The 12,405-nt window shown below is 38.7% G+C and overlaps 1 protein-coding gene across 1 annotated transcript in view; it reads left to right on the forward strand.

Annotated features, from left to right (window-relative positions):
• Positions 1-12,405, forward strand: part of myt1lb (myelin transcription factor 1-like, b) — a 267,848-nt gene that overhangs the window by 141,870 nt on the left and 113,573 nt on the right. The window contains exons 7-8 of the mRNA XM_077238574.1: positions 2,873-3,423; positions 4,943-5,381. Of these exons, the coding sequence (XP_077094689.1) occupies positions 2,873-3,423; positions 4,943-5,381 (990 nt within the window). The remainder of the gene's footprint in view (positions 1-2,872; positions 3,424-4,942; positions 5,382-12,405) is intronic.

The following is a 12,405-nucleotide window of genomic DNA, read 5'->3' on the forward strand; positions in this document are numbered from 1 at the left end:
CTGCGTTTGTATAAAACAAGAGAGAGCAAGTCCATGATACTGGATGTCACAATCTACCTATTTATCTATCTATCTATCTATCTATCTATCTATCTATCTATCTATCTATCTATCTATCTATCTATCTATCTATATATATATATATATATATCTTAGAATGAATGGCCACAGGTTGTTTGCTAAACAAAGCCAACTTAACTAAATAGTACACAAGATGCCATTCTTGTTGCCTACAACAATCAGTTCTGGTGGTCTGTGAATGTCTGCTAAATAAGGGAGTAGGCGTGAGATGTGTCTCAGACGGACACACACACACACACTCACACACACTCACACACACTCACACACACACACACACACACACACACACACACACACACACACACACACACACACACACACACACACACACACACACACACACACACACACACACACACACACACACACACACACATACTCCCTCCACTCATCAGACCTGACAGAGCCTTCCAGTCTAATTAACAATCAAACGCCCACGTGTATTGGCATTAACCCTGTTTCATGTGCTGTTTCCTTACCTAAGATATTGGCTTTGTCTCAAAACCTAGTGAACTGACTACATGAACAGTTGTCGACAGCATGTTAATTAAATTAAGATCTTATAAGTTACTGATTTTGCTCTTCATAGGCACAGCTATATTACCAGCCAATCCCTCATTGCACACTTGACTAACCGTCTGCTGTTAGCATGTAGCTAAGCTAATGATTCAATTCTAATATATACCATGAACAGTTGCATTCATAAATATTGAGAAAATCATTACATGGAATTAATATGTATTATAACAATTAGATCTTTTATCGGCAGTTTTACTTTTTTGTGTTAAACTATTGTCATATTGATAATCAATATTTTCCTTGGCAAAATTGTCCATGTTGTATCTATATATATAAGCTAGATTTTCGATTGTTAATTATTACTTAAAATGTGTGTGAAAAGGCTTTCATTTGTAATGTTATAACAGTGCTGTAGTTTACCAGCTAACAAGCTATTTTTTCCAATCATCACAGCAATGAGCTGGTCATTATTGCAAGACGATTTTAAAAAGACAGGCTGGTTGTACATGATCATTCCTACATGTTCAATCATTATCAAGTCAAGTCAAGTCACCTTTATTTATATAGCGCTTTTACAATACAAATTGTTTCAAAGCAGCTTTACAGAGATAACAGGAAAGTAAAGTTGTAATAGTATTGTTAAATTCAAAATGAAATGTTAAATGTCCCCAAATGTCCCCAATTAAGCAAGCCAAAAGCCAAATGGCGAATGAAGGCGAAAAAAAGGCGGCAGTGGCAAGGAACCAAAACTCCATCAGGTGACAGAATGGAGAAAAAAACCTTGGGAGAACCCAGGCTCAGTCGGGGGGCCAGTCCTCCTTTGGCCAACAAACAAACAGTGTATGATTATGATTTAGGCGGCATAATAGGTCAGAAGTCAGATTGGATCAGAACTTTCACAATATTTATCCAGTTCATCTGGTTAGGGGTCGGAGTCATCACGCCGGTATGGAGATGAGTTTGTTGAGGTGTCCATGAGGCCTTCACAGTGTTGATGAGGCTGGCACTTCAGGGATGCGTTGTCGTCGTGTCCATGTGATGGTCCTTCATCAGATCTTGATATGGCCTTGATCCGGCGGTTTGCCGTAAACCTCGGGATAAACAGAGAGACTAATATTAGCGTAGACGCCATCCTTCATATGATGTACAAAGTACATCAGGATTTATGGGAAGTGTTCCCGGTTCCGGCTGATCTACACTATGCAGCCTAACATTGAATTATAGCAATCTATAATGTGTTATGTGTATGATAAGCCAAAGAGATGTGTTTTTAGTCTAGATTTGAACTGACAGACTGTGTCTGCTTCCCGGACAATGTTAGGAAGATTGTTCCAAAGTTTTGGTGCCAAGTAGGAAAAGGATCTACCGCCAGCAGGTGATTTTGATATTCTAGGTATTATCAACTGGCCAGAATTTTGAGATCACAATAGACGTGAAGGACTATAATGGGTTAAGAGCTCGCTCAAGTAATGCGGAGCTAAACCATTTAGTGCTTTGTAAGTAATCAGCAATATTTTAAAATGTATACGATGTTTAATAGGGAGCCAATGCAGTGTTGACAGAACCGGGCTAATATGGTCATACTTCCTGGTTCTGGTAAGAACTCTAGCGGCTGCGTTTTGGACCAGCTGTAGTTTGTTTATTAAGCGTGCAGGGCAACCACCCAGTAGAGCATTACAATAATCTAGCCTTGAGGTCATGAACGCATTAGGAACTAATTGTTCCGCATTTGTCAATGAGAGCATATGACGTAATTTAGATATATTTTTAAGATGGAAAAATGCGCTTTTACAGATACTTGACACGTGACTTTCAAATGAGATATAATAATATTATCAATATTTATATAATGCAAAGTAGTAAATATTTTGAATATGCATAGATTTTTTGGTCATGATACACTTATCTCTTACTGTAGGGCTACTTATCAAATAGGCCTATATAAATACATGAGACATGAAATATTGATCGTAATTTGTGTTTTATTATCTTACTTTTAGACAATTTGGGGGGAGATTTTGGCCATTTCTAATTGTGGGGGGGGGGGCTTCTTGTCCCCATCAATTTTTAAGACCAGGTCTACATTAATCCGGATGCAAACGTTATTGTTTTCAAATACCTTAGATTTCACAGTCCATACTACAATGCAAAAAATAAATGAATAAATAAATATTTTTTTCAAAATGATCTACTTTTGATCTTCAAAAAACAAGTGTAAGGCTCTCAGTTTAACTACTACTGTAGTATGGAAACATTTGCTTGTCTTTCACAGAGAGTGACCATATGGATTGCAGTCCTTGCAGATCAAGCCCCTCCACGGAGAAGGACAACAACAACAACGAAGAATATGAGAACTATGATGAACTGGTGGCCAAATCTCTGCTTAACCTGGGCAAGATTGCAGAGGATGCTGCTTACCGGGCCATGACCGAGTCCGAGATGAACAGCAACTCCTCAAACAGTGCAGAAGAGGAAGAAGAGGATGAAGATGACGATGAAGATGATGAAGATGAGGAGGGCTCAAGGAAAGGTGAGCTGAGTCTGGATGTTAACAGTGATGTGGTAAGAGAGACTGTGGACTCTCTAAAGCTCCTGGCTCAGGGTCACGGGGTCACGCTATCAGAAAACCTCCATGAAGAGCCGTACCAGGACGACGGGGGCGAGAACATCAACGGCAGAGCCACCATTACTGGTCAGATGGGGGAGAAGAGTGATGAGGAAGTTTGTCTGAGCAGTTTGGAATGTCTTCGCAACCAGTGCTTTGACTTGGCGCGCAAGCTAAGCGAGACCAAGCCTTCTGAGCGGCTCAACAATAACCAGCAGGTATGCATGTTCATTTAGAGTTTTCATTTAATTTAGAATGCACGCTAACCGACCATTAACCATTAGCTGACAAGATTAGATTAGAATTGTATAGAATTAAGAATTAATTCATGATTTAGACTTTAGAATTAAATCAAATTAGAATGGACGAATGCCTGTGAAACATTAAAAATACTATAAAAAAATCATAAAAAGGGGTTTATTTTTATATTGGCACATAGCAGCATAAACAACAACAAAACATTTAGGATTATTACAGCATCACTTACCAGCAGTGCTGCTGTGAACAGAGAAAAACTAAATGAATAGAATAAATAGGCCTACACAAAGTACAATTCACTTAAATTACTAACATTAGCAAAACGAAAGGACACTCTGAATCCGGCGCCGATTGTGCTGAAGTTCACAGTTTTTCTGCAGAATTTGACTACTTTTAAACTGTTTCCCTAGGTAAAAAATTTCCCATCAGGCTAAAGAATTGACATACTGCATTAATTGTATTTGACTGAATTAAGTATTTGACATTCTACCAAAACACTGTGCTAGATGAGGAGTTTCATGAGATTGAGCTCCTTTATGAAACTACTGTATAGTAAAAACTCACAAAAGACAAGCTCAGTGCCGACTTGTTTTCCGTCAGTTCTTTTTCGAGAATTGAAATGTGTGCAAAGGACTGTGGGTGATTGAGGGATGCGAAGGATACATAAAATGAGCTGAATGAAGGAGGCAAAACAAAGGCTGCCTTCTAAGGATCCTTTAAATAGAGACGACGTTCAGCGCTTGATGACGAGGCAGCCGAGAAATGCAGCCCATATGTGCAAATGAGTAAAGATTCATAGCTCTTTCCCTGGGATTGTCTTGCACCGCACATTCAGAAGAGAGAAACGTTTCTGACGCACGTTCTGAGGCACGTTCAAATACATCATTAACAACTAGTTGTTAGTTTAGATTCATACTCACTGTGTAGAAATTGGGGAAAAAAATGAAATGCAAGAAATGCTGGTGTCACTATATCAATTTTTCGGGAGTTATTTGGGATTGGAAAAAGCAGTTTTCACTCCTGTGTGTGTGTGTGTACAGAAAAGGATTAAAGTGGCCATATAATGTTTTTTTTTACTTATTTTTGTGTGTGTAATATAGCAGTTTGTGCATGTAAACAATCTGCAAATTTACAAAGCACAAAGTCCACACCTAAGCGAATGAGAGTCTCTCCAGCAATAATAACACTTGCCTTGAGGTCAGCATGAAACAGACATTGCGATAGTCTTTTCTTCGATATTGTGACGTATATATCAATGGTGGCACATTGCTGCCACATAAATATTGTTTTCCCACTCAATTATGTATTAATAACTAGATGTTGATTTTGATTTTATTGTGACAACTAAATTTATCTGCAGTGTTTACATGGCCATATACTTCCTTTTAAAATTTGTATCATTACTTTTTATGTTGGTCTAGATAGATAGATAGATAGATAGTTATCGGTTAACCTGGTAATTATCTGCATCCCCACCAGCAGGCTCATCATCTTTATCAAGAGGCTCAACAGCAGCAGCATCATCAGACTCATGAGGAGTGTCGTGTCCTTGAGCGAAACTACTCCGACATGGTCAACTTGATGAAGCTTGAGGAGCAGCTCAGCCCTCGATCCAAGGCTTTCTCCAGCTGCGCCGCAGAGCACAAGTGCTTCCAGGACTGCGATGAAGACACCACCTCTGTCACGTCCGACCGCTCGGAGGACGTTTTCGATATGACCAAGGGCAACCTGTCACTGCTGGAGAAGGCCATAGCGCTGGAAACGGAGCGGACTAAAGCTTTGCGGGACAAAATGGCGTCGGAAGCAGTCAGGAGAGATAGACTGCGTTTGCATGAGGACGGTTTGAGGCACAGCTGTGCCGAGGAGCGGAAGGCACGTCTGCACCACGATGGCCTAAAGAAGCCTTACTACCTTAAAGGTAATCTCATATTACAAAACATGACCAGTACTGGAACTAATTGTCTAATTGCGCATGTGCGAACGGGCTCTAGTACATAAGAACGAGCCTATGATTAAATCTGGAAAAAAAGCAAAATAACTGAGAAAAATTAGGAATAGTCCTCAGATACCATGTCTGTAATTTATAGCAAAACTAATTAATTCGTTCTCAAACAGATTCATTAAAAGTAGTTATTACCCCTCCACCTGCGTGACATCATTAAACAACGTGGTTGAACTACCAATTTGTGACAATATGGACAGATACTAACTTTTTAATTTCTTCAACGATGCATCATACTATGGTAGTTAAGCAGCGATTTACATTGTTGTACAGGAAACGCACCCTTGAACAGAAGAAATGAAATGGAAAAGATTTCCACCTCAAAGAAGGAACAAATGAATCAATGTTAGGTCAAAGGCGTTAATCATAAATTTCACTTTTGCAAGCTGTTTAGAATTACCAAAACATTCATTCATTCATTCATTCATTCATTCATTTTGATGTTGTTCAACATCAGTTCTTTGTTTTGGCTTTGCTTGAAGTATATCAGGGCCTTTAGAGCAGAGGTTCTCAACCAAGAGACCAGGGCACATTACGGGGCCGCAACAAACTTCCAAGGGGGGCTCAAGATTACTCAAGATTATGTAAAATAATAGGGGGAAAAAAGAAGCTAAAACAAGTAAAAATCAAGCCTTCAGATATTGTTGTGGACAATGGGGGGCCCTTGAAGTCAAGAAGGTTGAGATCCACTGCTTATTAGGACAACCCTCTTTTCATTGTTCTGCTTCATTGAAGTAAAAATAAATGTTGAAAAGGTGGAGCCTCTGCTTTGGGGTCAAGTTAATCAAGTCAGTGATATGACTAACTAATGAATGCAAATAATACCCCCTCCGATTATATTTAGACCCGCATTTATTCACGCTGTTCATGCAATACACAATTTTAACCCTGATTTTCCACTCACCGACAATTAAGGGAGCTCAACGACGAAAGCCAAAAATCACAGGCAAATTGTTTGCATGAGTGACAATTGCTACACGGAAAAAAATATTTAGTGTAGGATTATTGTACTTTGTAACATTGAATAAAACATGGCACTTTTAAATAGAAATCTGAAATATATATATATATATATATATATATATATATATATATATATATATATATATATATATATATATATATATATACAGGTCCTTCTCAAAAAATTAGCATATTGTGATAAAGTTCATTATTTTCCATAATGTAATGATAAAAATTAAACTTTCATATATTTTAGATTCATTGCACACCAACTGAAATATTTCAGGTCTTTTATTGTTTTAATACTGATGATTTTGGCATACAGCTCATGAAAACCCAAAATTCCTATCTCAAAAAATTAGCATATTTCATCCAACCAATAAAATAAGTGTTTTTAATACAAAAAAAGTCAACCTTCAAATAATTATGTTCAGTTATGCACTCAATACTTGGTCGGGAATCCTTTTGCAGAAATGACTGGTTCAATGCGGCGTGGCATGGAGGCAATCAGCCTGTGGCACTGCTGAGGTGTTATGGAGGCCCAGGATGCTTCGATAGCAGCCTTAAGCTCATCCAGAGTGTTGGGTCTTGCGTCTCTCAACTTTCTCTTCTCAATATCCCACAGATTCTCTATGGGGTTCAGGTCAGGAGAGTTGGCAGGCCAATTGAGCACAGTAATACCATGGTCAGTAAACCATTTACCATTGGTTTTGGCACTGTGAGCAGTTGCCAGGTCGTGCTGAAAAATGAAATCTTCATCTCCATAAAGCTTTTCAGCAGATGGAAGCATGAAGTGCTCCAAAATCTCCTGATAGCTAGCTGCATTGACCCTGCCCTTGATAAAACACAGTGGACCAACACCAGCAGCTGACATGGCACCCCAGACCATCACTGACTGTGGGTACTTGACACTGGACTTCAGGCATTTTGGCATTTCCTTCTCCCCAGTCTTCCTCCAGACTCTGGCACCTTGATTTCAGAATGACATGCAAAATTTGCTTTCATCCGAAAAAAGTACTTTGGACCACTGAGCAACAGTCCAGTGCTTCTTCTCTGTAGCCCAGGTCAGGCGCTTCTGCCGGTATTTCTGGTTCAAAAGGGGCTTGACCTGGGGAATGCGGCACCTGTAGCCCTTTTCCTGCACACGCCTGTCCACGGTGGCTCTCGATGTTTCTACTCCAGACTCAGTCCACTGCTTCCGCAGGTCCCCCAAGGTCTGGAATCGGTCCTTCTCCACAATCTTCCTCAGGGTCCGGTCACCTCTTCTTGTTGTGCAGCGTTTTTTGCCACACTTTTTCCTTCCCACAGACTTCCCACTGAGGTGCCTTGATACAGCACTCTGGGAACAGCCTATTTGTTCAGAAATTTCTTTCTGTGTCTTACCCTCTTGCTTGAGGGTGTCAATGATGGCCTTCTGGACAGCAGTCAGGTCGGCAGTCTTACCCATGATTGCGGTTTTGAGTAATGAAACGGGCTGGGAGTTTTTAAAACCCTCAGGAATCTTTTGCAGGTGTTTAGAGTTAATTAGTTGATTCAGATGATTAGGTTAATAGCTCGTTTAGAGACCCTTTTCATGATATGCTAATTTTTTGAGATAGGAATTTTGGGTTTTCATGAGCTGTATGCCAAAATCATCAGTATTAAAACAATAAAATACCTGAAATATTTCAGTTGGTGTGCAATGAATCTAAAATATATGAAAGTTTAATTTTTATCATTACATTATGGAAAATAATGAACTTTATCACAATATGCTAATTTTTTGAGAAGGACCTGTATATATATATATATATATATATATATATATATATATATATATATATATATATATATATATATATATATATATTGCGACATATAGTCCAATAATCTTTGTTTTATTTACAATAAATAATGTGTGAGTTTTCAAAGACGCAATCTGAGAGAAGCGCCTACACCCAAAAGATATTTAGCTGGTTAAATATCTAAACCTGTCTACGATCCAAGTCCTGCAGTGTGAAATGTGTTTAGAGTAGAACTGACATCGGCAATGACAGGCAGTTGTGAATAATCCACAGTTATGTATAAGAGTAGCTATCAGAGGACTTTAAAAGTCATTTAGAGTATGGGCAGCATTACTCTAAAAGAAAAAGTGAAAAATCACCATTTTATTCCATAACATTTTTGCTTGATACAACCCTTAATGTGTGTTTTGCATTATTTGCATTATTTTGTAAGACTAACAGTATGTTAGTGCAAATGCTACCAATTTACACTCACATTTTTTTTTCTTTTTCCCAATTGTTCTCTGGCACTCTCCACTGCACTGTCCCATAAACACCCCAAATTATAAAAAAAAGACTAGGAATAATAGCATGAAACCCGAGAGTTAGAATATTTAGAAAATGTGCATTATCACCTTCAACAATGTATGTAATTACAGTTATTTTCTTCTATTCACCCTCATTTGGTTCCAAACTGTCTGACTTCCTTTCTTCCATGGAACACAAAATAAGAATTTTTAAGCAATTCTTTCCATGCAATGACAAAATACATTTGCAGGGGCCGTCAAGCTCCAAAAAAATAAAAATAAAAAAAAGACAGAAGCCATATGTTTTGTGTGAGGAACAGACCACCATAACTTCATTCACAGCTCATGCAACTTGGCATGTTGCATGTGGTTAATAGACAGGTGAGAAGCAATAGTATTTCAAACCTGGCAAGTTTGAAAATATGCATGCAAATGTTTAATAAATACAGTGCACATATTTTAGAGATCTGTGGAAAATGTACATTCAACGGACATTATTTCATTGTATTAGGCAATCTGAGCACCAACTTTTGTAAAGTAGTTTGTACAATATGTAAAATTATTGCCCCAAGATTTGTGACTTTGGACTTTGGACGCCTGCCATTTCTTTATAATTAAATGAACAGAAGTTTGTAAATATATGTCGGGGCTTATCTTTAAAGAATTTTCTTCTTGTTTAACAATGGAAATTTTCACCTAATCAATCAATCAATCAATCAATCAGTCAATCAAAAAAAAAAATTAACGTTGTTTTATGATTTGGGACTCCTATTTGAATTATTATTATTTTTTTAGAACACATTGAGTTGACTCATGAGTAATGCTAACAAGTACGCCAATGAGCTATATACTGTAATAATAAACAACCTAAAAGTAAAGTTATTGTATGTCTTCAGAAGACTTTATTTCTGCGTGAGCTGCTCCTTTAACATCCCCACAGCAGATAGGTCAGTTTTAGTGGACAAGTTCAGCACTCTTCTGCGTTCCTTTGCTCTGAGAGAGGATCCCATACTGACCTCAGGACAAGCTTTCTCAAACATCACCATGCCTGCAGTGCTAACAGCAGTGGTTTAATGTTGTTCAAACAGGCCAGCGTGGCCACATCATAGGCTAAGCTTGTCAGGCATAAGTAATGGCGATCTGCACAGCCGGGAGAACAGCAAATCTCATCCCAGGGACACAGCCTGTGCTCATGCTGCCTATTTATAAACCTCTGCATGGAAATATAGCTCTGGCACTGGAGATCACTGCACGGAGAAACATACTGGGAAATTACACTGTGCTGCTTATTCTGAGGAAGTTTTACTAGAATTCCTGTTTTATTCCTTTTTCTCCAGGGATAGAGGAGCAAGATTGAAGGATTATTGTATCCACAAAACCCTTGCATGTTCATGTCATACATACAATATACGCCATAAGTTACATGGGATAATTCTGTGATACTTCTGGTTCTTTTCTATTCACTGCCATTATATGGACGAGCGTGACTGGGACATTTTTTAAAAATGATCCTTTTGTGGTCTGTAGCACCTCTAACCTGAATTAGAATGATAGCTATATATCTATTACCTAGGCTCTGAGCATTAATTGACAAGACTCACAAGGAGACTTAACATTTTTTGGAAACTGTGCAACACACTATTCACATAATTATTTTCTCTTACATTAGAAAATACCCCAAAATAAAATAGAGCTCTTTCATTTGGAAAAAATAGGAAAACAAAATAAATTGTCCTTGGTAAAATAGAGAATCACTCTACCCGGGTAGTAAACTAAAACACATTCAAGTTTCCTTATCTGAAATCCATGGAATCCAATATCCGAGGTTTGGAAACGAATCAGTTCAGTCACTCCGCAGAAGAGAATCCGACACAGCTGGCCAGACTGTGTCCAAACGTTCCTTCTGTAGAATGTCACTCACTGGGACAGACTCGCCATCGAAGTCGGTATGGTTTGAAACCAAACTGAATCCAGGATAAAAACCAATCAGAGGTTTCGGCAGAAAACTCGGTGAAAACAACAGAAAAAATGTCTCCCACAATGCAGTCCTCGGGTTACTAGTAAAAGATTATCTTATCCACACAACTCCTGATTAGAATTGACTAGATGTTACTGTTTTTCGATCAATTTTCGCCACGTGAACTAGAGCTTTTTTCAGATGCAGCTTGATACAAAGGAGAATCCCCAATGACGAATGTGAAAAACAGTGCTAGGGCGCCCTCTACTGGCATCATGTAATTTGACACTCGACTAGTTAACCCTTTAGTGACAGCATGTTCTATATGGGTTACAGGTCCATAAAGATGGGCATATGGCATTAGAACAACACTAGGCTGAGTAAATTATAACTTAGTTCACCATAAAATAAAAATGATCCCTTTTAGACCTAATGGATGGACCCAATGTACTGTTACATAAGCAGTATTATTTCCCAACTGTTTGCTTAAGACATACATTTACATTTACATTTAGTCATTTAGAAGACGCTTTTATCCAAAGCGACTTACATCTGAGGACTAAAGCAAGCGAGTCATCGTGAAGAGGGAAGAACGACGCAAGAAGTGCTCAAAATACAAAGTTCAGGCATTGCTCAGAGTAGCGGAAGGAAAGATTTAAAAGAGAAGATTTTTTTTTAATTTATTTTATTTTTTATTTTATTTTATTTTTTTATGTTAAGTACTCACGGAAGAGATGAGTTTTCAGTTGTCTTTTGAATGCTGTCAGGGATTCTGCATTACGGACGAGGGTGAGAGGGGAGATCATTCCACCAACAGTGAAAGTAGGACGGAGCTGAGTCTGTGGTAGATCTGTAAGTAAGCGTCAAAGCTTTGAATTTGATGCGAGCAGCGAGTGGTAGCCAATGCAGTGAGATGAATAGAGGAGTGACGTGAGCCCTTTTGGGCTCGTTGAAGACAAGGCGGGCTGCAGCATTCTGGATCATTTGTAGAGGTTTAGTAACACATGACAGACATAATACTCACCATGCCAGGGATTTAGACATATTTCATACATACATTAACATGTATTTGACCAATTAGGTTTGAAGCCGAAGCCACCGATCAAACTATATCAAATGATTATCAGCCAATAACGATCAAACACGCCGATCGGAGCACCCTTAATAACTATATAATAACCCTGGTTCAAAATGACAACACGTTTGGTCACTATTTGCTTTCGTTGTATTGAAAACTCTGACAAAACGCATGACAGCACGCATGAAAGGTCGCATGCACGGCAGACACTATCTTTCTAATGGCAGAATAATGAGGGATGCTTGGCTTTTACATTGCGATAGCATCTTGCCATGGCAGAAATAGCTGCAGATGCTGCCTAACCAGGGGGCATTATGATTTATAAAAAGTGAGGAGGCCTGACAGTTATGGAAGGGGCTCTTCCTTAAAGAAGGCATGAGGCGGAGATGGAAATTGAACAGTATCAGTATGACCGATAACAAACGACAGGACCACTGACTGCACATTAATTATCCACAGACGCTATGGTAATGGGGGCCATTTGCTATGCAAAGCATGGCTTGTCCGGAGTCACAATCAATATCCTGCATTTTCTAATATGTATTCTGCTCAGCTTGGCTTTGCTCTCTCTCCCTCGCTCGTTTGCTTTCTTTTTTTTTGAACTGGCTGCAGAATAGTCTGAGGATTCAGGGCTTATTATCTTAAAGTGCCC

The sequence above is a fragment of the Siphateles boraxobius genome, unplaced genomic scaffold (genome assembly GCF_051911475.1).
Source record: "Siphateles boraxobius isolate OS27281-9 unplaced genomic scaffold, OSU_SipBor_1 22, whole genome shotgun sequence".
NCBI lineage: Eukaryota > Metazoa > Chordata > Actinopteri > Cypriniformes > Leuciscidae > Siphateles > Siphateles boraxobius.